We start from the raw sequence: 25,203 nt of genomic DNA, 5'->3' as shown, positions 1-25,203 counted from the left end.
TCTAAAATCTGATACTATAAATCAAATATAAATGTCTTAGCAGTCTTAACATTGAGTCACTGACTAATATAAAAGAACCAAGTGACAAAACATTGAGTTGGTGGTGAGTGTACACAAAGACCATAAAACTCAAACTAAGAGAGTACCAAAAAGATATCAAAGAATTAAAACGAAGAAAGGTTACAGAAGAAACAGTTTAACTAAGAGGGTATTTCTTTTGTTATACAGTCTAGTCTTCATCTGCACCTGCACCTGCGGCTGCTGCTAAGTCTCTCCTTGGTCCACCTGCTTGTTTCGCCATTATAATCTGCACATTTTACATACACCAGACGAGTATTAACATACAGGCTTTACACTACTCATTGAGGTCGATGCAATGGAAAATGAATGTTGAATCTAATGGTTTGCAACCAAACAACGTTTATATGTTAGCCGCAGAAGATTCTTTTAATTTATGTGCTGGAGCAACATCTAGTGATATAACTACAATGAGACTGGTTCACTAGAATATTAAATCAGGTGTGCATACCTGGTCTACGCGAAGTACCGTGCATGCAGCATCAGAAGCGTACTTAAGAGCAAACAACCTGCACAGAGACACTTTGTCCCTTTAGTCACAGAGAAAATGAAACAGTAATAAAAAATATACTTTCTAATGGATGATGAAACTTTACTTGGTTGCAAAAAGATCCCACACTTTAGTCTCTGAAACATCTTTACAAGCACCTTCCTCCAAGTCAATGCCTAGCTTTGTGTTTCCAGACCCGTGTCCAGTGTACAGAGAGGCGATGATTTCCATCGCATCGAGGCCAGCGTTGTCAGCAAGGGTTTGGGGTACAAACTGGAAGCTCTCTGCGTATTTTAAGATAGCATGACTGTGCAACCTGAACAGTCACAATAAAACCAAAGTTTTTTACAATGATAATATTTCAAATGATATAATCAGAGGCTTAAGTAAAAAGAAAGTTAACCCTGTTTCTGCATTGGCGTATTCTTTCAACCTCTGAGCCAGTTCTATTTCGGTAGCTGCAGCCCCGGGAACGATACGGCTGTCCCTGCACATGGCCTGAGAAGAAGATTACAAAATAATATTTAGAAAAATGGAAATTTAGACATGGAATAAAGATTTACCTTGTATGTATTAACTCCATCGTCAACAGCTCTTTCAAGGTCGTCCAAGATACTATCTGTGCTTCCACGCAAAACCACTGTGGAGATTGAGTTACCACCTTGCTCATTTCTTGCAATAGTGACCTAAAGACATCACAATGCATACTGGTCAATGAAAGGTAAAATATAAATTAACCAAAAAGAAAGAAAGAAAGAAAGAAACTGATTTAAAAAAAGGAGTACTACTTACTGTCACACCACCAATCTCCTCCACTGCTATGGAATCAACGTATCCCAAATCATCAGGACTTGGCCGGCTTAGTTTCAACTGTTCGATAATCATTAAAGTATTAATTAAAATTACCATAAATCATATAGAATGTGAATGAGAAACACTTACGTGAGCAACAGCCCCAGCTGTGCGGCAGAAACGCCTCAGTTCAAACTTTGAGCTGATTTTCAAAACCATTATCCTACCAAAAAAAAGTTCTTATATTAGTAATATCACAAGCAGCATCTAAATGAAATAAGAAAACATTAGAGTCTACACATACTTGTAACGCTCACAAAAATGCAATGCCATCTCTCCAACTGACCCCCCACTAACAATCACTTTGGCTCCTGATTCAGCTACAGCTTTAATCAGCTCCTCAACTTTAGCCTCCTCTGTCTTTGCATAGTTCTCTAGCTATAAAACCAAGAAACAAATGTGTTAAAATACAACCATCCTTCAGAAAATATATTAGTCATCCTTAAAAAACAAACCTGCTCAGCACTATGGATCAACACAGTTCCTTTTGTCTCTGTTGCAGTAGTATCAACTCCCCCAGCAAACACCGCAACCTGAAGAAAGTATAACAAAAAGTGTTCAGGGACATTAAGCTATCAAAGCACAAAAGAAAGTGATCTCACCTTTGCCTTCTCCATTCGCTTGATGCTACCCACAGCGTCGCTTTTCAAGACCATTCCACGGACAATGCAAGAGTTGTGCAACCCTCCTCCCAAGAGCTTGGCAACACGGACGTTATCCACATTGAAGTTTGTTGGATTTTTTGGGCATACTTGAATGCACGCCTGTAAAAAAAAAACAAGTACACCCATCAGCTAAAAACAATATAAAAAAAGATACAAACTGGAGAACGAAACAGGAACACTCACATCAGCAACGAGAGAGCATATGATCTCTTCTTGACCAAACTGCTTGCTAGCAACAGCAGCTCTCATCCTAAACACCACTTCATCTTTGCTACGCACATCCATGGTCTCAGAACCACTCTCAACCAGTTGTTCAAGAATCTCAACAGCCTGAACATAGTAAGCCAATAGCATTTCAATTACACGACCAAGAAAAAAAATTTTAAATTTCACCAACCTTAGTGATTGCTTTGTTATATCCAGTAATGATATCACTCGGGTGCAGTCCCGCCCTGATAAGCTCTCCAGCATTTTGCAAAAGCTCACCAGCGAAGGAGATTGTCAGATTGGCTCCGTCTCCGATCTCTTCTTGCTGAGCCTTGGCTGCTAAGACAAGGATTTTCGCGGCAGGATGCTGAATCTCCAGCTCGTTCACAATGGTACCAGCGTCGTTTGTGACAAAGAGCTTGTCTAAATGGTTAATAACCATCTTGTTCATACCTGAAACATCAAAAAAAAACAAAGACAGACTTCAGATTCCAACATAATACATCAGATTCCGACATAAATGAAACAAGTGCTGTTTAACACTAAAGATCCTACTTAGAACAGTTGAAGACATTCAGATTCCGACAGAACTGAAACAAGTGTTGTTTACTTGTTTTACACTAAAGATCCCGAAACATTGCGAAAATGAAACAGAGAAGACATCAGATTCGAGAGAAATGAGACAGAAGACATTCAGATTCCGACAGAACTGAAACAAGTGTTGTTTTACACTAAGGATCCAGAAACATTACGAAAATGAAACAGAGAAGACATCAGATTCCGACAGAACTGAAACAGAAGACATTCAGATTCCGACATAACTGAAACAAGTGTTGTTTTTACACTAAAGATCCAGAAACATTACGAAAATGAAACAGGGAAGACATCAGACCCGACAGAACTGAAACAGAAGACATTCAGATTCCGACAGAACTGACACAAGTGTTGTTTTTACACTAAAGATCCCGAAACATTGCGAAAATGAAACAGAGAAGACATTCAGATTGCGACAGAAATGAGACAGAAGACATTCAGATTCCGACAGAACTGAAAACAAGTGTTGTTTTTTACACTAAAGATCCTACTTAGAACAGTTAAACAAAACGCTGTAATGGAATCATTTCAATCGAGAGTATTAGATCCAAGAAAGGTTACCATTGGGGCCGAGAGAAGTGCGGGTGATGGTGGAGAGCTCTTTGCAAGCTTCGATGTTTTTTATGACGGCCTCGTCTAGACCAGAGAGATGTCTGTAACCTTCCTTGAGCATCGACTGGATTCCATAAGGCTGCATCGTATTCTCCGGTAACGATCTATACGCCTACTAGCTCTTGCCGTCACTGTTGTTTATAGTTTGCTGCTGTTTAAGGGAGGAGAAAAGGCTTTGGCTCTTGTGTGTGAGAGTAACCTATTTTGAAATACCTTTTTGTACTCTTAAACAACGTCGTTTCGGAGCTTCTACGGCGGTTCTGCCACGTTTTAGCCAACTGGGTCGATGCGACAATCTTTAATTTTGAGGGATGAAACTAGATTTACACAAAAGTCTAGGGACTGAGATAGAAATTTAATTGGGGACAAAGATTCTTCGTAGCGGTTAGCCGGTTAGACTCAGAAACGCCGTCGTTTGGTAAGTTCATGTAGGAATCTAGTATATTTACATTGAACTTTGGTTTTCTCTAACTGTAAACAGATAAATAAACACAAAGAACCTAATCAATGCTCTCATATGAACTCTAGAGAAGAACAAATCATAATGAGTTGAGTTTGGTTTTATCAGATGGTGCGTCCTTTATACAGAAGGAACAAAACACAATGTAATAAGTTTTGAAAAGCATAGAAGCTATATATTAAGGTTCTCAGGGAATCCAGGAGCCTGAAGAAAATAAACACAATCCAAACTAAGTTCTTTAGTTAAAAAGTCTATCATCTTTTCTCTCATCTATTTCAGTGAATCGTTTCTACAGAAGCTCCATCAAGAACCTGTATAAAGAAAACAAATCAGAATCCACAACCACATGTTGAAGCAAAGGTTTAAAGAAGTGTGTAACCTGTTTCTTTTGCTTGATCTTCTTATCTCTGATCATCTTTTGTCTGGTCTCATAAAACTTGAAATCATCAAGTATACATGTCTTGCTCATATACTCCTTGAATATCTTTATGATCTTGGCTCCATCTTCCACACTCACCTGCAACCAAACCATGACCGTTACAGTTTTTAAAAATGGTCTAAGAAGGGTTTAAGTGAAGTTCAACAAAACCTCTTGAGTGTCTCTGCTATTAGTGACGGGCTTGTTCTCGTTATTAGCAATCGTCACGTGTCTCAAGAAACTGTTCGGTACGTCTTTGATGATATGCCACTTCACAGGGAAACAACCAATCCACTTATCTTGTTGCCAATACTCCACCGTCTTGTTGAAATCAACAGGACCTGTCATCTCCGCAACACCAACAAACTGCCCACTTGCATTCACCTGCAAGATAAAAACCAATCAACAGAGAATAACACATTAGCATGAATGAACTCTCCTCGTTACTAACCGAGAAGAGAAGATACACAGGACAACACTCTTGAGAACTCTCGTAATACGCAGCGGTTAACTTCTTGTTGCCTGTTGGCGTGCTGGACCACACGCCATGCTTGATACTGTTGTGAACATCGTCTTCGCTGTATGACTTAATCACAAAGAACTTCTCTTTGGTGAATGTTTCAGGGAAGTTCTCTCCGTTGTAGCGCTGGAGATCCACCACTGGAGCGTCTTGCTTTTTAACATCACTGCTTCTTGGTCCTCTACAAAGCTCATTAAGCCTATCTGCTTTCTCTTCACTGTAACCACGCGCGTAGTTGAAGCTTCTGGTCTTTCTATAACCATCAACAGGATACCATCCTCTCCCGAGCTTCCACGAGTCATAACCAAACGTTCCATAAGCATGACCAGAGTCGATTACGTTACCGTAAAGTCCATACAATCCATGGTTTGAATACAAATGATCATTGTATCCAAACTGGTCAAAACTTGAATTGTGTGGATCCTGTAAAGTAAGAAAGAACATTGCCTCAACCCTAAAGGAAGAAGGGAACAAAACATACATTCTACAAGATTTGTAAGGTGAGATGAAACAGAAACAACATACCATCATGAGATGTGAAAAGGTATTTGAATTGTTGTTGTGGCCATAACCAAAACTCTGATCCTGGTAGCCACCAGAAGGATGGTCGTATGAACCAAACGGGTCTCCACCATTCATGCTAGGCCTTCTCTCGTTTCCAGGAGAAGATGGAGCAGTATACGCACCAGAAGGTACATGTCCATACTGGTTCTGAAGAGAACCCTTCACACAAAACACAGTCAGGTCAGTGAGCAACAACAAAAAAAATAAGCTCACCCTCATATGCAATTATTGCATTAAATCAGCATCAAAACAGCAGCAGCAAGCAAGTACCTTATAATGGTTCCTAGGGACTTCACTTGCATCAGAACCTAAAGACAACGCCTGGAACCAATCTGATGTTTCTGCACCGATCATTAGATACAAGAGCCAAGTCAGAGTATATAAGGAGCAAAAAAAAAAAAACATATATTTTCTTTTATCATCAGTGGACACCAATCAATCCAAAAAGACAAGCTATGAAAGGTGCTGATGACAATACAATCCCCATCATCAAAATCAATAGTTCCAAACAAACAATCCAATGATACAAAAATCAATAGCTTAAGACAAGTTCTATGATGAAAAAAAAAAAGAGTTGTCTTTGAGTGAAAAATGAACATACCAAGAAGAGGGAAGCTATCAGAAGAAGAGGAGGCTCCAGCCATTTCGAGAGAGAGTATCAACAAAACAAAAAGGTAAAAGCTTTAAAGCAGTAAAGCCCTAGAGAAAACGTCTGATAGCTATCGGGAGATGAAGCAAAACGCAACCTCGACAAAACCCAGAGAGAGCCTTGTGGGTTTAGAAAGAAAGTTCACTTCTTTTGTTTGGATTCTTCGTCTTCCTCCTTAATCATAAGGCGACAAAATGCAAACCAAATCAAACCAAACAAGATAAGGCTCTTTCTCTCCTTAATGGGCAGTTTTTTTCCTCGCACTAGATTTTGAAACCGACGTTGATTTGCCTTTTTTTGTTAAGAGGTCCTTTGTAATAAATTTTAAAAAAAAACAAACAAAAGAATTGCTAATTTGCCACTAAACATATTAGAATACGAATTATGAATTAATACATACAAACTTATGTATGTCCCTCCCTCATGTGTTTTTGCTTAAATGTGATATACCTTTATAACTTTTGCTTAAGAGTAATTATCATGGATATCATTTTTGTTTAAGCATATGCATTGATTGATCTTGATGATGTTTGTAACATATACGTATACACGGTTCAAAACTGTAAGCAAGATTGAAAATTGTGGTGATTTTGTTAGAAGGATGTATTGTATACCACTTGTATTATGCTAATTGCTAAAGAAGTTGTATTGTTTTTTTTTGGTCAAGGAAGTGAAAATGGGTTCAAGCCGGTTCAGGAACCCGGTTAAGGCTCCTCATGTAGTTACCGTATTTTTAAACCAAAAAATCATCAATCGTCTTCTTCTTCATTATTAACAGCCCCTAACTAAATCTAGCGGCAAGGCAACCACCTCTCTCTCTCTCTCTCTCTCTCTCTCTCTCTCTCTCTCTCTCTCTCTCTCTCTCTCTCTACCTGTCTCACTTCATAACAGCTCAGAAGTTTTCTTTCTCACATTCAAAATCGTCACTCCAGGATTGATTGAGAAGGAAGCTAATCAATCGGTTTCTCACTTTTTAAAACTCAAGGAGGAGATCTGAAAGTTCTTCTTTTGTTTCTTCTGGATCGATCCTCTTCCACTCTCTTCATCGTCTTTATCAATCGAAGTATAATCTAATCTAGAATCGATCTTCTGGTAAAATAGACTTTTGGCATCTTCGATTCGAAAGATCGTGACTTTGGAAGATGATCGAGCTTATTTTTATGATACTGATCAATTATGTTACAGTTAGCTTCTCCACGAATAGATGTTAAGTTTTGTATGTATCTGTTGGTCCATCTTTTGTTTGTAGATTGTAACATCTGATGAAGTGTTTATTTACACAACTCTTCTTTTTCTTTTAATGACAGAAAAAAATAAGATTTTTGTGACATGGAGTAAGAATGCGAGAGTTAAGAAGTGGAGCTAGGAGATCGAGACGCATTGAAGATCATCAGCCTAACCCTCAGCTACTTCAAAACATCCTACTTCCTCCTCCTCCTCCTCAGACTGCTACAACAAGGAGAAGAGGTGGTGGTAGAGGAAGAGGGAATGCTGCTTTAGCTAAAGCCGCGGCTGTACCTCCTAGACCAACAACTGCTGCTGCCGGTAGGGGGAGGGGTATCAGGTTGACTGACTTAGAGCCTGAGCCTTGTGAGGTTCTTCCAGCTGCTGGTGTCTTAGGGGCAGCTGATAAGGATCTTGCTGCTGAAGGCGGCAGTCCAGAGAAAATAGCAGGCATGGAAGAAGATTCCAGTATGGGTCCTGTCCCTGAAAGGGTAACTTCTGTTAACCTTGTGACATCATATGTTTTTCAGTTCATTATATTGTTTTTTTTTTTCACCTTCATTCATCATCTTGGAACTCTTTAGATCTTTTGTTGGTATGTGGTTTGCTAGCTATGCTAATTAATTTACTGACTTTGTTTTTTTTTGTATAGGTACAAGTTGGAAACTCTCCTGTTTATAAGACGGAGAGGAAACTCGGTAAGGGTGGCTTTGGTCAAGTTTATGTTGGCAGAAGGGTGAGTGGTGGCAGTGACAGGATTGGAGCTGATGCAATTGAGGTATAGTAGAAAAAATAGCCTGTTTAAAATCATGGGTGTTAGACCAAAAGTGTGATATTCTTAAAACTTTTTTTTTTCTTTTCCTGCTCAGGTAGCTCTGAAACTTGAACACAGAAATAGTAAAGGATGCAACTTTGGCCCACCTTACGAGTGGCAAGTGTACAAGTAAGACTCGCATTCTCTAAATTTTCTCTTCTTCTTATTTGTCTCCACTTATCTCTTCTTTCTCCTTTTTTTATCTGCTGTAAAGTACGCTTAATAGCTGTTATGGAATTCCTGCTGTGCATCATAAGGGTCGTCAAGGAGATTTTTATATCCTGGTAAGCTTTTAGTACGAGAGCCTCGTTACACGTTGAGATTAATAAAGTATCTTTCATTAAGAACTATTTATATTATTTTCAGGTCATGGACATGCTTGGTCCTAGCCTTTGGGATGTTTGGAATTCTTTAGCTCAATCGTAAGCACTTTGATCATGATTTATTTTCATTAGATATTCTGAATTTATTGTCGTATGTGTAGGATGTCACCAAACATGGTAGCGTGCATTGCAGTGGAAGCGATATCTATTCTTGAGAAACTGCATATGAAGGGGTTAGTGTGATTTTTTTGTTGTTTCCAAAGAATTCCTTACAGTTACTACCGTTGAGCTGACTGTCATGCCATGTTGAATCCCTACATCAAACAAGGTTTGTGCATGGAGATGTGAAACCAGAAAACTTTTTACTTGGTCAGCCTGGAACAGCAGACGAGAAGAAACTATACCTTATCGATCTTGGTCTAGGTGAGTTTCTGCAATATGCTTACAAACATCTTGATATGTTTTGTGAAATATTTGTAATCGTTATTAACATATATAATCATTTATTTCAGCATCAAGATGGAAAGATTCACACTCTGGCCCGCATGTTGAATATGATCAAAGACCTGATGTATTCAGGTATTGCCTCCTACTTGTTTTGTACACACAAATTCATATTGCTTACATCTATATTTTACTTCAAATTCAGGGGAACGATACGGTATGCAAGTTGTCATGCACATCTTGGTCGTACCGGAAGTCGGAGGGATGATCTGGAATCATTGGCCTATACATTAATATTTTTGATGCGGGGGAGGTTGCCATGGCAAGGGTACCAGGTGAGTTTTCTATCGCTATGTTCACAACCAAAAAGCCTTTGAAGTTTCAGTTCTACTCAATTTTATATGGTCTTTGTACGCAGGGTGACAACAAGAGCTTTCTTGTGTGCAAGAAAAAGATGTCAACATCTCCTGAACTGATGTGCTGTTTCTGTCCTCCCCCGTTCAAGCTTTTCCTCGAGGTAGTTACCAACATGAAGTTTGACGAGGAGCCTAACTACGCCAAGCTTATCTCGATTTTTGATTCTCTCATCGAGCCGTGTGCTGTATCTAGACCGATTAGAATTGATGGGGCTCTGAAGGTGGGGCTTTCTTTGGCTCCTATGCTTATTATCACTATTGTTAAGTATTTTATCACGTTTGCTTTTGGATGAATAGGTTGGCCAAAAACGAGGAAGATTGCTTATCAATTTGGAAGAGGATGAACAGCCGAGGAAGAAAATCAGAATCGGCAGTCCTGCTACTCAGTGGATTTCAGTCTATAATGCACGTCGTCCTATGAAACAGAGGTAACTAGCTACTACACATTTGAGTGATTGCTCATCACTCATATCTGGAGTATAAAGGTTTTTGAAAGCTTCGTTAATTGAGTTCCTTCTTTGGTAGATATCATTACAATGTTGCGGAGACAAGGCTGCCTCAGCATGTAGAGAAAGGTAACGAGGATGGCCTTTACATCAGCTGTGTAGCATCAGCAGCTAATCTCTGGGCCCTTATCATGGATGCTGGGACTGGGTTCAGCTCTCAAGTGTATGAATTGTCCACAGTCTTCTTGCACAAGGTAAATAGCATTAATCTTTAAGACCTATGCTCTGAATCCACCACCTAACTGTTTGTGTCGCAGGACTGGATCATGGAACAATGGGAAAAGAACTACTATATCAGTTCCATAGCTGGTGCTAATAACGGGAGCTCGTTGGTCGTTATGTCAAAAGGTTGGTATCCATACCTGGTGTCTTAGTGTTCCTTATGGGACATGAATCCGTTTTACTTAATTCTACTTCATGTAAATGTGATAGGAACTCCATATACCCAGCAATCTTACAAAGTCAGCGACTCATTCCCATTCAAATGGATAAACAAAAAGTGGAAAGAAGGGTTTCATGTAACCTCCATGACCACTGCTGGGAGTCGTTGGGGTATAGTAATGTCCAGAAACTCAGGCTATTCCGAACAGGTTCCAATCTCTTTATAACCCCTGAGGCACTTTCTTTTTTTCTGAAGCGGTATAATGTATTAATGGTGTTTATGTTAATAAGGTTGTGGAGCTGGACTTTTTGTACCCAAGTGAAGGAATCCATAGAAGATGGGAGAGTGGATTCAGGATAACATCAATGGCTGCAACGGCAGATCAAGCAGCTCTTATATTGAGCATACCTAAACGAAAAATAACCGATGAAACCCAAGAGACTCTTCGCACTTCTGCTTTCCCAAGCACCCATGTCAAGGTTTGTTCTTAGCCATATAACTCTTTACAATAAACAAAAACACATAAAAAAACTAACGTTGGGTTCTTTCCCCCCCATTGGTTTGTTCTATGTACTGACTTGAATCTTTTACTTCTAACTTTCAGGACAAATGGGCGAAAAATCTGTACATTGCATCAATATGCTATGGTCGGACCGTTTGTTGAGTAAACGCCGAGTCTACTCTCGCCCTTGCTATAGGTTTCAGGGATGATTTTCTCTATGAAGCCTTATTACTACGTGAAGCTTTAGTTTCAGTACAATCCAAAGGTAAAACCTCAACCAGGAGCCAACCTTATGTGTATTGAAATGAAACTTCTCTCTTGTATGTATGTAGCAAGTACAAGATAAAAGTAACATGAAAAATAAAACAGATGAGATACATTATTATTAATAGAATTGAAGAGCATATTGTTTAATACCTTATTGTTTTAATGAACATATAAATCGGAGAAAAGGCTTTAATCTTTTGGTCTCAAGTTATTTATTTTTATTTATCATCCATCACAGCCAAAACAGCTGTTTGATTTTCTAATATTGTCAAATCCTACTAAACAGAAGAACAATGTAAGTGTCATCTCGAATTGGATATATTCTTATTCAGAGGAAAACAACTATGGGTTCTGAATATGTTGGTTCAAAATTATTTTTTTTTTTTTAAGAATTTTGTGTATTTAAAATATTTTTTCATTTAAATCCATGCTTTTAAATTCGATCCGAATCTGCGGTATCTGATAATTCGATTTAGGCTTTTAAAAGTATCCATATTTTAAAAAATATTAAAACCGAAACTAACCAATTGAACCGATGGATTATCAATATGTAATTCAATTTGATTTTAAATTGTTATAGTTTCATAATTTGTCACTTTTTAATCCAAATTTTAAAGTTCATTGTTTTACAATTTTTATGAAATTATGACGTTTCTACGTAACTCTGATAGAGAAAATGATAACTATAAAATAATTAAGAACTCTAAATATGTCTTGATCATATTTCTCCCTTAATTAATTTTATTATAATTATTTTGTGTACTTTATTTTGTTAATTAATTTATATTAAAATCGGTTTAGTTTTTTTGTTAACAATTAGTGTTAGACATTTTTCTTTAGATAACATTTATGTTGAACATTTTTCATAATTAGTTTTGTTATTATATTTATTGTAAAATGTATAACGTTTATATATATATATATATATATAGGTACAAGTTGGAAATTCTCCTGTTTATAAGACGGAGAGGAAACTCGGTAAGGGTGGACTTGGTCAAGTTTATGTTGGCAGGAGGGTGAGTGGTGGCAGTGGTAGGATTGGAGCAGATGCAATTGAGGTATTAGTAGAAAAAACCTTTTCAAAATCATGGGTGTTAGACCAAAAGTGTGATATTTTGAAAACCTGTTCAGGTAGCTCTGAAACTTGAACACCGAAATAGTAAAGGATGCAATTTTGGCCCACCTTACGAGTGGCAAGTGTACAAGTAAGACTCGCATTCTCTAAATTTTCTCTTCTTCTTATTTGTCTCCACTTATCTCTTCTTTCTCCTTTTTTTATCTGCTGTAAAGTACGCTCAATAGCTGTTATGGAATTCCTGCTGTACATCATAAGGGTCGTCAAGGAGATTTTTACATCCTGGTAAGCTTTTAGTACGAGAGCCTCGTTACACGTTTAGATTAATAAGGTATTTTTCATTAAGAACTATTTATATTATTTCCAGGTCATGGACATGCTTGGTCCTAGCCTTTGGGATGTTTGGAATTCTTTAGCTCAATCGTAAGCACTTAATTTGATCATGATTTATTTTCATCTCATATATATATGCTCATGTAGATATTCTAAATTTATATTAACTTGAATACTTAACAAATACTAGATTGAAAAGAATGGATGAAAAGATTCAGAAACTACATACTCTTTCACAAAATCTTGATTTAACTTGAATAACACATAACAACAGCTAAATATTGACTCAACAAACCACCACAAAGTCTTGATTTAGACTCGACAGCTTAACCATATAAGATAACATAAACACTAGTTTTAAACAGGTAACATCATGTCAACTACGTGTAAGACTACTTGATAGTGTGAACCATGTTGTTATTACGCTCCTTCTCTAACTCCCATACCATTTTGTCCGTCATTTTCACGCCATTCTTTTTTATTTAATCTCTATACCATGTGATATACACACTGCATTTCTTCTGAATCTTGATTTTCCCGAACTTTTTCCCAAACTTTTTAGTGAGTGGATCGAGGAGCTAATGAATGCCATAATTGGAGAATCATCAGTATCACATGCAAAATCAACCATTGACCCTGAAGGATAACCCTCGTTCTTCTGCACTAGATCCAAAATTACGGTAAATGAGATATAGCCATGCATCAATAATTAGAATCCTTAAAATTTATTTTGCTCAAAATTTTATTATATATTGACCTTGGTAAAATCTTATTTTGATCAAAATTTTATTATATATTGACCTTGGTAAAATCTCTATAATGTTATTTGAGAAAGTGAGTTTTTTACGTATTGCACTCACGTTAATTTTTACAATGATTAATTTCAAAACTACTTTAATGAATTAAAATATCATACATAATTATCATTATTAAAAAATATTTAATAACTTAACCGAAATTGATAAATCCTGTAACACAATGAACATGGAAAGACTAGCTCAAGAAAGCAAGAGAGAATCATAGTGATCAAGGTAGGTCTCAACATCTCCATGTGAACATCCCTCTATCTTAAGCTTCCTCAGGTGTTGAGTCTCTGCGTTGTAGTAATGTGATTAGTCACTCAGAACCGATTGTGTTGCGAACACAAGCTCGCCGTTTTCAGAGGTACCTTTCAAATGAACAAGCAGATCCCCAGCAACATATCTCCACCGAGGAATCATAAATAATCACAACCCCAAATTTTCATATAATAACTTATGTCAATTAAAAATTTAAATTTAGTTTCTTTTTCTAAACTTTTTCAGTAACATATATAATAAAAAAGAAATATTTATATAATAGAAAATGAAATCATATTTACAAAAAAGGAAAAAAAAACATATTATATAAAAATTTGGGGTTTAGAACATAACTAGAGATTTTTCGGCGATATGCGCGGATTGTATATTTCAGTTGTTATATTTGTCGTTTATTAAAGATGTTTCTATTTTATTTTTTATTTGATTTAATATTTTTCTATATCACATAATTTTAAATTTTGATTTAATATTAATCATTTTCCTTATGTTTGTTAACGTTAGTTTTGTATTGCAAATGTGACAGGAACATAGAAGAGTTTTTATCTTTTAAAAAGTGAGGTTAGCAAAACACTACTAGGTGATTTTATAACATACACTCTAACTAATAAAATATAATATTTTAATTAAGTGTAAATTTAATAAATAAAAAATTCGAAAATTATAAAATAATGTAATTTAGTCTTTGACAATATTTTATAATTGGATTTAATTCTTAAGAATATGTAATCCATATTTTAAAATTCATTCTAGTTGTTTATATATGTTTTTTTGCATATATTTGCCTTGAGATAATCTTCCATTAACCAATCTCCTATTGGCAAACAGTTCTATGTGATATATTTATTTTCTTTTTGAATAGGCTCTTATTATATATATATATATTTCTTTAAGATATACTCCATTTATATCTTTTAGCTATTTGGCATTTGGTGTCATAAGCATTATATGTATTTAAAAAAAAAACTGATTTTTTTAGTTATCTCATTTATATTGTCCATTATTTTAATATATTATATATTTTTTGTATTACATGATTAATAATTAGCAACAAACACTTTTTTATACCAAGTTACAATTATAATAATTTTTATAAACTAATGGTCAAGCACTTGCTTGCTTCCTTCCTCTCTTGCTGGATAAGCTGAAAGAGCTGACTTTCATGGGAGTTGCAATGACCAGAGGCGCTTCAGGTGAACCAGAGACTGCAGAGTTGTCGTTCATGAAACGGCTGTCCACAATAGATTCATTTCGAGGGACTATCTTGTAGCAATAGCATTTCTTCAGCCCTTCCTGCTCATGGTAGCATTCGTGAGATCCATCCTTCACTTGCTGAAAGTTCCATATCACACTGAATTTGCCAACAGTTGCCACCACATGACGCTCTTCTTTTCCATCCTCCGTGACCTGTACAAATATCGAATTTTACCACCAAAGGATCATAAACTTAAGATGGACTAAATAATCAGAAACACCAGGCAACAGAAGAACACTATAACCTGTATGTAATTTGAAAACCGTGGGACAAACTGAAAAAAGACAAGACAAGTTCTATCCTAGAGGCAAATGTTGGGAAACTACAACTAGAGTTTTGCTTACCCATGAAAACTGGGCATTGCGGAACTTGTTGTTGGATCCAGCTAAATGGGCGTGGAGAGGTGTTAGCTTCAGCAACCTTGGTGCAGCCATCTTATTTCCCATGGAACCCTCAAAGCCAGTCTTTGTATTACCAGCCTTATCAGTGAAAAGGGTAGAGATAACAATCAGATATGTATCAGTTGTACCAACTATCCATTTCCCATCGTAAGTAGCGTCCACATGAGTCACAGGCGCACCAAGTCCAGGGAAAGCCGTCATAGCCTTCCTCATAGTGCCCCCTTTTGAGTAGAGTCTAATCTGTCCTGATAAAAGGCCAGCAACAAGTGAGCCATCACCAGTAGTTGCAAAGCAATTGAACTCAGTCCCTCTAGAAAACTGATGCCCCTGAGCCCAAGTCAAGACTATGGGGGCATTATTCGCAGTAGAGAGATCCTGAACCACCCCATATGGGTCACGCATATCCCATCGGCAAAGCCTATTCCTGTCCAAACCAAGAAAGGTAGATCCAGACGGGTCTAATTGAGCAGCTTTACCATCATTAGTAATGTCACTCATAGAGATGTCCACTCCATCTTTCTCAAACTTCCATTCGGAAATAACCTTGCCAGTTTCAATATCAAGCTGATGGATTCCTGGGGCTTGTTGACTCATGAGCAACAAGTTGGTCTCAGCTCTCATGAGAAGAGCCTTCTTATTCTTTCGTGCTGAGCCGTAAGCAGCCTCAAAGTTAACAGAAACACCTGTCCCATGCACCCCTTGCCTCATGTTCTTGAAAACCTGAATACCAGAATCACCCACAAGAAAGCTATGATCCAAAGCACCTAGAGCTAAGCTATGTATGCCCTCCTCACTCCTTGTCGTAGCAGCTTCCTCAAAAGCCTTAGTAACGTCCAGTGGAGTTGCGGATTGTGGGCTCTTAAGCAAAATATCATCAGCTTCTTCCCATATGGAATCATCAGCAGCTTCAGGATTGGCCCACCCAATGAAATCTTCCTCAAAGATGCTAGCTAAACCGGCTTCGTTCAACTCAACACCATGATTGTTCTCAAACAAGCAACTGTTAAAGCTGCTTACAAAGGCGGTGGTGAGGTCTTCTCCTCTGCTGGTGAAGCGCAACGCCCAGTATCCACCATTAGCAACGAATTCAACTCTTTGATCTTTATATGCCTTCAATCGCATTTCATTGGAGACCTTCTCTCGGATCTTACTCCCGACCTTCATAACCCACCATTCCTTCTCCGAATCTCCTCCTCCATCTTCTGGGGATGACTTGGCGAAGCAGTAAGAGGTGGAATTTTCAGCTGCGACCCATTTGGCTTTGGGAGTGTTTCCATTGATGTAGCGCAAAAGATCAACCGAGGAGTTCGGAGGTGCTTGCTCCGTTGATGGGTATTTCAGCTTCAAGGCTCTGAGCTTTGATTCAACTTCGTCTAGTGATGAAGGAGATTTTAGACGACGATCACCATCCACCAACTCTTCTTCTTCCTCGTCTGATTCATAGATCTTTAGATCGTCCTGGCTGTGAGCTGATCCCATCTCGAAGAATTCTAAAGATAGAGGTGGAGAGGATCTGTGAATGGAGATGGAGAAAGAGGAGCTCAAGTTCCAAATTTGAAATACTAGACCACCGTTAACCCTAGCACTTTTTTTTTTGTTAACATTGTTTCATTAGAAACTGGCCCAATGGGCAATACAATCTGGTATTGGGTTATTACAAGATTGGGTTATTACAAGATAGGCCGAGATAAAATTACAAGAAGCCCTAGCATTGAACAACAAACACACGAGGTGACTACAATTTTGATCACTTTCGAAGGCAGAGCATCACCACAATAATCACAAAAAAAAAGAAGAAAAAACTCTACAAACAACACGTCAGCTATTTATATGACGTAAAGAAGAATAAGGGTTGCTTTGAGCTTGAGCGCTACAATGGCCCTCCTCCATTTCTCAGACCAAAGTCTATATATATATCTATCTTATTAAAACTCAAGTACAAAATTGGAGTGTTTGGAGATTTAAATAGGATTATTAAAAAGTTTGGAGTGTTTGGAAACATGGATTGTAGTCTTTTTTAAAAAAAAAAATTTTGTTTGAAAACAAAGATAGTAGTATTAAGAAAAAAAGTAATGGGCTTATGTTTTTTTAAAAAATTGATAAGAAACTATCTATCTAGGTCAGTTTTAAAATATACCAAAATGAATCAATCTAATTGCCTAAATTTTTTTTTTCTAAACTAACCATAAAACAAAATTTAAACTTTATATACATATTTCAAATCAAAATAATAATTCAAAGTTGATTTATATCAAAATATACATATATTCAAAAATGGATTTTTACTAAACTATTTTTCAATAACCAGTATAAAAAAATATTGTCAATATATATAAGAAAAATACAATACAAAGCTCAATTTGAAATACCAACTCAAATTATGATTTTTATATTTCATATTAAGTTTTAAAAATATAATATATATAATTATTTATATGATGGTATGTATAAAATATTATTAATTATATGATTACTTATATGATGGTGCATATAAAATACGATTAATTATATGATGACAAAATACGATATATAATAATGACTAGGGATGAACTTTTGGGTACCCATACGGGTTTGCTTCTGATCATTTTGCATTTTGGATTTTCGGGCTCAAAGATTCCAGTCTTATTAGAATGTTTCTAAATTTTGGTTTGAGTTCGATTCGGATCTTTGCGGGTTTGGTTCGGGTTTGGATAAATAATTTAAATTATTTTTAAAGTTTTAAATTATTATATATTTTAAATTTCTCAAAATGTATAAATAAAATAATATAATTACGTATAAATTTGAATAACATATGTCAGAATACCTAAGCTTAACATATCAATTGGCTTGATTTAAAATTTTGGATACGGAATCAATAATTATTTTAAGTATTTTTGGTGATTTGAGTATATTAATTTTAACTATTTCAGATATTTACTTTTGACTATCTATATATTTTTCAAGTATTTAAACCAATTTAAAAGTATCATTCTTGATGTTTTATATACGTTAAATCTAAAAATAATTAATATATATAAGTATATAAATCTATTTTAGATAAATTCGGGCAACCGAATACTTCGGTTCGGATCAGATTCGGTTCTCTAAATAACAAAATTTTGAATAATTAAAATATTTAATCAATTTATGTTCGGGTTTGGTATTATATTTTTGGATCGGTATCGGTTATGTTCCTCGGATTCATTTTTCAAATCCTAATAATTACATGAAAAACAATTATCAACATATTTTTCAAAATATACATCCGCGCAGGCGCGCGGGTCAAAGTCTAGTATATATTATGCTACATGCTTCTGCTGTTGTCTGCTTGCTGCTATATTCCTTCTTTGTCACTCTTTTCTGATGTCTACTGCTGCTCTTTAGCCATTCAATCCCAAAGTATACTCGCACATAAGTTGTATTTGGTTTTGACGCTGCCACTTCTTCCATCTGGTATCTAAGATGGAGATTGAAATAGTCTCCATGGAGAGTCATGACCTCTTCCACAAGCCACCCCTTCTTATCTGGCACAAGTGACTTTTGCTGTGTGCTTGTTACTTCTCCTCTGTAACGTGATATCCTCTTATCTCTGTAGTATGTCTGCCTCTCGTACAAATCAGCCTTCTCTGACTCCCACGGGCTGCATGAATAGCAATTGCAAGTAGATAGAGAATGGCTGGTATCATGTATTGAATATGAATAACAGAGAGAAAATAGTTGGTAATCGTTGATTAAAAATCGTTCAATTATAAGAAAAATGGAAAAGGCAGTCACTAGTAGAACTAAAACCTAATCAGGATATTAAATGAATGTAGAGTATTTAGAAAATAGATGCCCATTTTTAAATTCCTTCCGCTCGCAATGATACGCTGTGCATGAAAGTTATCCCAAACATATTATGAAAGACAAATGAACTTCTATTGAGTAATTTATCATATGTCAAAGTAAGGGTAGATCTTTAAATTGTATGACTCCTCACTTAATAGAAATCGATGTTAAGAAACGAAACGAAAAGAAAATGTTCCAATATACCGTTTTTTTTTAACATGTCAGTCAAGCATAGCAGGTGACCTTGCGTATGTTTTCTCTAAACTAAAGAATGGGAAGTTGAGAGAATATGTAGTTACCTCGCCAGATGATGCCATGAAATTAATCAAGCAATAAATTGATCATTTATGGCCACCTGTATATCTACGTGCAAGCTACAAGACGGTAAACATTCAGGGAAATTAACACAGATCAGCACCTATAGCTCTAACCTTAAAATCAGCAGAAAAAAAACAAAATAAACATTCAATTTTGGAACCCTAATGACACCATCAATTGAACCAAATGCAACTCAAGGGCCATCATTACCAGATGATCTTGAAAGGAACTCCCTGCTGCAAAGAAAGGAGGAACGTTGGAGCAGAATAATTCGGAAAAGTAGAAGCCTGTTTGAACACACACAGAGATATTAACTTGTCATAGTCTACACATTTCCAGCACTAGTAACTAAGGAGGTCTTTCCAGGATTCAATATGTCAAACAAGCCATGATCCAAAATTAGAGAAAGGGCAATGAACTTACCAGAGAGGTGAAACCGGACGTGAGAAGATTGACAGCAGATGGAGATTGAGCAGCTGCAGAGCGTTTGCGCCACAGTTGCCAGTAACGCACATCATCGTCATAAAACTTCACCTGCTTAACACTTGTAGATGGAAAGAACAAGATGTCAGCTGATTATCAATTTTTTACATAAATAAAAAAATGCAGCGGCAAAGATGTATTACCTTCCTCCTCGAATGGCCTGAGAAAAAACATGAACGTCAGTCATTAACCGCACACTCGTTATACCAGAATAGAACGTAGAATTGACAGTAACAGAGAGTATTTTACCTTCACGGGGAATGTGCCTAGTGGAAGTTTAGTTTGTAAGAAGCTTTCTGAGTCTCCCAATGGCTTTAACTTGATTAGATAATAATGTGGTAATAAGCTCTTCTGTTGTAATAGGAAAGTCTGGTGCTAACCCACAAGACCGGTCATAATCCTTTCTTGTAACTCACTCTTCATCTCATGCAACACACCTTTCTTCTTAATCTACTCCTTTTCTTTCTTGGTGTCTCCAAGATCTTCATTTGAATGATCAGATACCATTGAAGATCTCTAGCTTTTCCCTTTTTTTTTTCTGGTTCCCATATTCTGGCGGTGACTTTGAGCGTTACTCCACCACCACCTACAGCTACCTCACTGGCCCTTCTTTCATCCAGGTCATCACCATCACTAGAGTCCCTGCATACACAAAAACAGTTGCAGTGACATTGTTATAAACCTAATCACTCGTAAGACACAGTAGTGTAAGCACAGCTTTACCGAGTGCTTACTTACCACTTGGGAGACAAGAATAGTGAACAATGCTTCATCGCAAAATAAGATTCGAATAGGCTTGAGAGTGTGGACTGAGTCTGAGAGGATTTAAGCCTGCAAAACCCGAAAGCATAGAGATGGCTCATCAAACCAAGACTCACTGAAAGGCATTAACCTAAAAATACTACATTGCGAAGCATGTTTGCTCACCTAATCGAACCACCTTTATCCTCAGTAAAAAGAAAACTCAATTCCCTAATAGCTGCAGCAGCCTGAAACCTAGCAGACGCCACCTGAGAATCCTCTGGAATTTTACCAAGAATGAAGAATCTACAGGGCGGTAGCTTCAGCAGCAGCAGCTGGATTAGTATTTATCTGCAAAGAGAAACGTCAAGTTACTTGTGTATACGCTATCAGTTCACAAAAACTCATAAACACTTCAATTTGAAATGCAAACGCACGCACATCCTAAGCTTCCTTCGATGTATTAGGAATCCAAACAGATCAGCGAGGAAACAAAGGTTGATGCGTAAGTATAAAGGAAGAAGCGAAACCTGAATGTAAGTTCAATCGGCGCGCATGGTAGATTGTAGCTGAGCCAAATCCTCCGCTCCTCCTCCGGCGATTCCATTTAAAGTATAAGAGGTAAATTCGAAAGTGTGAGCGGCGGAGAAAGGGATGGGGAGAGAGATGAGGTGGAATCGATGCTTTCACAATGGGCCGCGGGCTTTGAGAATTGATTAATTATACGGCCCAATACATGGCCCAATTAATTATATTTGAATTCATTAAAAGTTAAACGCATGTCCACTTAGGTTGTAAACCCCATTTTGGCACGCACACTTTTGAAACTTTAAAATTATAAGTGTTTCCAAAATAAAGAGATGTAAAAAAAAATTAAATTGCCTTTTATTTTATTTTTTTTGTTGGGTTAAATACTTTTTTTTCCAAATATTATTAAAAATAATTTATCATCATTTTATAAACATAATATAAAAGTTTAAAAAAAAAAAACTATATACATAATCATCTATCTATTCTATAAAAAGAGGCATCAAACATGAAATGTATAATTACTTAGATTAAGTTGAAACGATTATATATTTATCACAGTAATGATTGTAACAGTTTTAAATCGTACATGTAATATACTTGTAGTAGAACATGTTTATATACGTTTCAGTAAAATGGTAATCAATTTTATTTAAACTGAGGTTTTTACTTAATATTAGGGCCCAAACATACAAGCTTATTTGATAACGGAAATTGAAACCAGAAATGCGACAATGAAGCATATAAGATAAAGACATAACGGAAACTGAAACCAGAAATGCAACAACAATGAACCGTGAGATAAATAGACAACCGAAACTCAAGTAAGAAGCAGCGAATCGAAGTGATCAATCTCTGTCACAACGTCGCACCAGATGAACCTCCGTCGATCTTGATCTTCCTCAGGAGCTCTGTTTCCGAGTTGAAGTAGATAACGTAATGGTATCCATCAATCCCAACGGAAGATACCGCGACAAGCTCCTCATCCTCTTCAGTTGTACCTGTGAAATCAAAGGCCAGATTCCCGGCAACATTCCTCCACCCAGGAATCTGAACTAATATTGGACTCAGTTTATCTTCATTCTCCTCTTTGACAAATAATCGATGCACTCTTTTTCCATTGGGAAGGTCGAAACAGTTGTCGTATTTCACCAAACAGGCTGTTCCTCGATACTTAACCAATCTATCAACAACTGGATTTATTTGGAGTTCGTCAGGTAGGTCGATTAGACCAAACCGTTCCGAACCCAAATTGAATGTCACAACCTTATATTTGTTGGGATCGACAAAGGACTGAGCTCCGAAGTGAAGAACACCGTTTATGCACACAGAGTGCGTGACTGGCGTATAAGAAAGAGCGTCGAGGGATCTCCAGGATTCTATCAGTTTTAAGTTAAATAATAATGTTCTATCAGTTTCAGACCTTTATTTATATGCTCTTGCATTGGATCAATCAAGTTTGACATTCATTAACACCTTTATTTATATGCTCTTGCATTGGATTAATACGTGTAATCATCTTCTTTTGGAAGAATCGAAGAACCAACAAAAAAAATCTTGAGTTTTTTTCAATAGAAAAAAATAGGACAGTAAACAAAACAACAGATCATTAACAGAAAATAATCTTGTTTACGTCAATTTTCAGTTGAAGATGCACGTATTCAATAATCTTCGAAGAATCAACGATTTTGAGATATTTTTGAAATTGCATTGTCACTTGGAAATATGAACAATTTTTGAAGAGAAAGAAGAAGTTTGATAAATATATTCATTGACTCATATTGACTACTATTTAATATTAATTATAATATTTTATTTGTTAATTATAAATTGGTGAAAAGTTATACAAATGATAAAAAAAAAAAAACTTATGTGCTCACTGGGCCATGGAGCGGGTGCACTGCTTGCACTTGGTCTTCGGCCAGTCTTGTACATAACAAGAACTTATTTTAGTCAAGTCAAAACTCAAAATGACATAGAAAAAATGGGTGCACACATGTTTCAACTCCAATAAGAAATGATCTAAGACTACTACTAAACATTTGAAATATTACATGAGACTGGACAGAAAGATTAAATCAAGCAAACACCAGCCAAGAGTCATCAAAAATCAAACTTCCATACTCTAAAGTTTTTTTTGTTTGTTTTTAGTTTCTAAATTCTTCTCATACTCTATTTGCTTTAACCAATGGAGTTTTTTAAAAAAATGCATCTAATTAGCTTCCATTGATAGATTTTTTTTAAAGATTACAAAGCAAATCAACAATAGGTAAGGATTGTATGAGTTCTTATTACTGAACTCCCAAGGGGGATCTCATGATCCCCAGCCTCTGATAACGGTAGCTTGAGCCACACGGTTAACACCTAGGGAGAAAGCTCCCATACGGAGATCACATGAGTGAGTCTTACACATCTCTTTCAAATCTTTGAAGCCGCGAGTCATGTAACTCTTTAGCTCCTTGTTCACCTTTTCCTCATCCCACATGAATCCTTGTATGTTCTGCACACACACACACAGACAGTACGAGAATCAGTGTTTTGATCGATTGAGTTATATGTTCTGCCTTATTGGTTTGAGTGTCGTACCTGAACCCATTTAGTCTGGAAGAATCACAACACCTTTCTTCCTCAATATCTGCAGAGAAGGATAACACATTTAGTCTCTGTCACAGAGTTAGAACAAAGAATCACATTTGCAAACCTCGTCAGCTTCAGGATCGGTTGGATGATTAGCACCTTCAATGATGAACTTTGCTTTAATCTCATTTGCATTTTCCCTACACGCAAACAAACTCAGAGTTTCAAAATGAAGGTCCATAGAAAAAGGTTAACTTGTGTAGCAAGAAACCATCAAAGACCTGTGGATGACGCCACCTAGAGCTGCAGGGATCAAGATATCACAATCTTCAACTAGAACTGAATCAGCATCGATAGCATCAGCACCATCAAACCCTTTGACTCCTATGTTTTCTTCGGTATGCTCGAGCAAACCAGAGATATTGATTCCATCCTTGTTCTTGATTGCTCCTGTCACATCGCTCACTGCCACAATCTTCCCACCTTTCTCATTTATCAACTTCGCCGTCCAAGAACCAACATTTCCAAAACCCTAAAAAACAGAGAATATATGAGTGCCTTCCTAAGCAAGCAACTGAAAACTTTTCATTTTTTTAAAACCTGGATGGCGAATCTCTGTCCAGCTATGCTCTTTCCATGTTCATTGAGTAGAGCTTCTGTTGCGAATAATACTCCTCTTCCTGTAGCAGCATCTCTTCCTAGAGATCCCCCAAGATCCTGCTCAAAACATCAGCCTTATGAACAATCATATTGAGCCGACCTAATATAGATTAGAACAGTCACTTACAATGGGTTTCCCGGTCACAATAGCAGGAGAGTGTCCGTGAAATTTCGAGTATTCATCAAGAATCCACGCCATTGTCTTTACAAAAATGTATGATTATATTCAGACATCAAGAACGGAAGTACAAGAAGACAATTTTAAAGATGGTGTTTGTAAACCTGAGGACCGGTTCCCATATCAGGAGCAGGAACATCGGTATGAATACCAATGAGGTCATGGATCTTCTGTGTGAAAACTCGAGTCAAACGTTCGAGCTCTGAGATGCTTAGCTCGGTCGGGTCACAACCAATCCCTCCTTTGGCTCCACCGTAAGGTATTTTAGCCACAGCTGTTTTCCATGTCATGAGTTGAGCCAATGCGTTTACTTCATCCGGTTCCACCTGTCAATATCCGGTTTAATTCATACCGTATCAGATTTGCTTGGTTTACATGAAATAAATTTAAAGCAAACCTCTGGATGATATCTGATGCCACCTTTCATGGGACCTCTTGCATTGTCGTGTTGGACTCTGAATCCAACGAATGATGCAAGAGTTCCATCGTCTTTCGGTATGGTACATTCCACCTGCAACGATTGGTTATATTCCCGGTTAAGTAATTTTTAACCGGATCGGTAAGAAAACAGATAACAGACCTTGATTTCTCTGAAGGGAATGAGAAGACTTTGCTCGAGCTTTGAGTCCAAACCAAGAAGCCTAGAAGCAAGCTTGAAGTTTCTGTTGACCGTAACAATTTAGGAAACTTGACTGCAGCCTTGAATGGGCTTTAGCCTATTATTTTCCCAAATAATGTGCCCAATAACGTAACAAGTCTCGAGGGACCGAGTCTTTGTTAT

The 25,203-nt window shown here is 36.9% G+C and overlaps 5 protein-coding genes and 1 long non-coding RNA gene across 8 annotated transcripts; 2 read left to right on the top strand and 4 right to left on the bottom strand.

The window, feature by feature from the left end:
* Positions 1–2: 2 nt before the first annotated feature.
* On the bottom strand, positions 3–3,816 carry LOC103855202 (T-complex protein 1 subunit theta). The gene is made up of 13 exons (XM_009132157.3): positions 3,448–3,816; positions 2,483–2,745; positions 2,269–2,415; positions 2,023–2,184; positions 1,876–1,953; positions 1,665–1,798; positions 1,511–1,583; positions 1,361–1,438; positions 1,132–1,254; positions 972–1,066; positions 675–884; positions 530–587; positions 3–307 (listed from the first exon to the last, which is right to left on the bottom strand). The coding sequence occupies exons 1-13, from the start codon at positions 3,581–3,583 to the stop codon at positions 230–232; spliced, it is 1,635 nt and encodes a 544-aa protein (XP_009130405.1). The 5' UTR covers positions 3,584–3,816; the 3' UTR covers positions 3–229.
* A 186-nt stretch (positions 3,817–4,002) lies between these two features.
* Positions 4,003–6,461, bottom strand: LOC103855201 (YTH domain-containing protein ECT1). Its single transcript, XM_009132156.3, has 7 exons — positions 6,062–6,461; positions 5,731–5,801; positions 5,422–5,619; positions 4,828–5,319; positions 4,548–4,760; positions 4,338–4,475; positions 4,003–4,269 (listed from the first exon to the last, which is right to left on the bottom strand). Exons 1-7 carry the CDS (start codon positions 6,102–6,104, stop codon positions 4,234–4,236), a joined length of 1,191 nt encoding a protein of 396 aa, XP_009130404.1. The 5' UTR covers positions 6,105–6,461; the 3' UTR covers positions 4,003–4,233.
* Positions 6,462–6,883: 422 nt separating this feature from the next.
* On the top strand, positions 6,884–11,185 carry LOC103855200 (casein kinase 1-like protein HD16). Of its 3 annotated transcripts, none has more exons than XM_009132154.3 (17): positions 6,884–7,201; positions 7,417–7,824; positions 7,986–8,111; positions 8,203–8,276; positions 8,362–8,431; positions 8,514–8,569; positions 8,632–8,703; positions 8,799–8,893; positions 8,983–9,049; positions 9,120–9,249; positions 9,333–9,551; positions 9,628–9,758; positions 9,856–10,030; positions 10,094–10,184; positions 10,269–10,426; positions 10,509–10,697; positions 10,823–11,185. In XM_009132154.3, exons 2-17 carry the CDS (start codon positions 7,450–7,452, stop codon positions 10,880–10,882), a joined length of 2,088 nt encoding a protein of 695 aa, XP_009130402.1. In that variant the 5' UTR covers positions 6,884–7,201; positions 7,417–7,449; the 3' UTR covers positions 10,883–11,185. The 3 variants fall into 3 exon arrangements, with proteins under 3 accessions (XP_009130402.1, XP_033146834.1, XP_009130401.1); XM_033290943.1 differs by having other exon boundaries at positions 6,884–7,315; XM_009132153.3 differs by having other exon boundaries at positions 6,884–7,325.
* A 911-nt stretch (positions 11,186–12,096) lies between these two features.
* LOC117133891 lies at positions 12,097–12,619 on the top strand. Its single transcript, XR_004457940.1, has 3 exons — positions 12,097–12,192; positions 12,278–12,347; positions 12,430–12,619. It is a non-coding gene; the product is annotated as an uncharacterized LOC117133891 (long non-coding RNA).
* A 1,243-nt stretch (positions 12,620–13,862) lies between these two features.
* LOC103855199 (protein CYPRO4) lies at positions 13,863–17,042 on the bottom strand. The gene is made up of 2 exons (XM_009132152.3): positions 15,071–17,042; positions 13,863–14,878 (listed from the first exon to the last, which is right to left on the bottom strand). The coding sequence occupies exons 1-2, from the start codon at positions 16,604–16,606 to the stop codon at positions 14,576–14,578; spliced, it is 1,839 nt and encodes a 612-aa protein (XP_009130400.1). The 5' UTR covers positions 16,607–17,042; the 3' UTR covers positions 13,863–14,575.
* Positions 17,043–18,416: 1,374 nt separating this feature from the next.
* Positions 18,417–25,101, bottom strand: LOC103855367 (probable glutamate dehydrogenase 3; the record flags this gene model as incomplete). The annotated part of the gene is made up of 17 exons (XM_033292746.1): positions 18,417–18,749; positions 19,237–19,311; positions 19,466–19,542; positions 19,679–19,799; positions 19,882–19,898; positions 19,988–20,380; positions 20,477–20,569; positions 20,666–20,830; positions 21,010–23,507; positions 23,594–23,642; positions 23,709–23,784; positions 23,866–24,116; positions 24,185–24,301; positions 24,372–24,446; positions 24,527–24,748; positions 24,820–24,933; positions 25,003–25,101. Coding segments are annotated over 8 exons (993 nt in total), but the record flags the coding sequence as incomplete, so codon positions are not given.
* Between the last annotated feature and the right edge of the window lie 102 nt (positions 25,102–25,203).

Source organism: Brassica rapa, chromosome A05, assembly GCF_000309985.2.
Source record: "Brassica rapa cultivar Chiifu-401-42 chromosome A05, CAAS_Brap_v3.01, whole genome shotgun sequence".
NCBI lineage: Eukaryota > Viridiplantae > Streptophyta > Magnoliopsida > Brassicales > Brassicaceae > Brassica > Brassica rapa.
The sequence above is the reverse complement of the archived record's forward strand: the minus strand, read 5'-3'. Positions and strand labels throughout refer to the sequence as shown.

Excerpts from the sequence above, each read along its gene's own strand:
- LOC103855202 (XM_009132157.3), bottom strand. The coding sequence starts at position 3,583 with ATGCAGCCTTATGGAATCCAGTCGATGCTCAAGGAAGGTTACAGACAT. Across the intron at positions 2,746-3,447 it reads CACTTCTCTCGGCCCCAATG|GTATGAACAAGATGGTTATT; the intron begins GTAACCTTTCTT and ends TTGATGTTTCAG. Across the intron at positions 1,584-1,664 it reads CATTTTTGTGAGCGTTACAA|GATAATGGTTTTGAAAATCA; the intron begins GTATGTGTAGAC and ends TTTTTTTGGTAG.
- LOC103855201 (XM_009132156.3), bottom strand. The coding sequence starts at position 6,104 with ATGGCTGGAGCCTCCTCTTCTTCTGATAGCTTCCCTCTTCTTG. Across the intron at positions 5,620-5,730 it reads TCCCTAGGAACCATTATAAG|GGTTCTCTTCAGAACCAGTA; the intron begins GTACTTGCTTGC and ends TTTTGTGTGAAG. Across the intron at positions 4,476-4,547 it reads ATAGCAGAGACACTCAAGAG|GTGAGTGTGGAAGATGGAGC; the intron begins GTTTTGTTGAAC and ends GTTTGGTTGCAG.
- LOC103855200 (XM_009132154.3), top strand. The coding sequence starts at position 7,450 with ATGCGAGAGTTAAGAAGTGGAGCTAGGAGATCGAGACGCATTGAAGAT. Across the intron at positions 8,570-8,631 it reads TGGAATTCTTTAGCTCAATC|GATGTCACCAAACATGGTAG; the intron begins GTAAGCACTTTG and ends TCGTATGTGTAG. Across the intron at positions 8,894-8,982 it reads CCTTATCGATCTTGGTCTAG|CATCAAGATGGAAAGATTCA; the intron begins GTGAGTTTCTGC and ends CATTTATTTCAG.
- LOC103855199 (XM_009132152.3), bottom strand. The coding sequence starts at position 16,606 with ATGGGATCAGCTCACAGCCAGGACGATCTAAAGATCTATGAATCAGAC. Across the intron at positions 14,879-15,070 it reads GCAATGCCCAGTTTTCATGG|GTCACGGAGGATGGAAAAGA; the intron begins GTAAGCAAAACT and ends ATATTTGTACAG.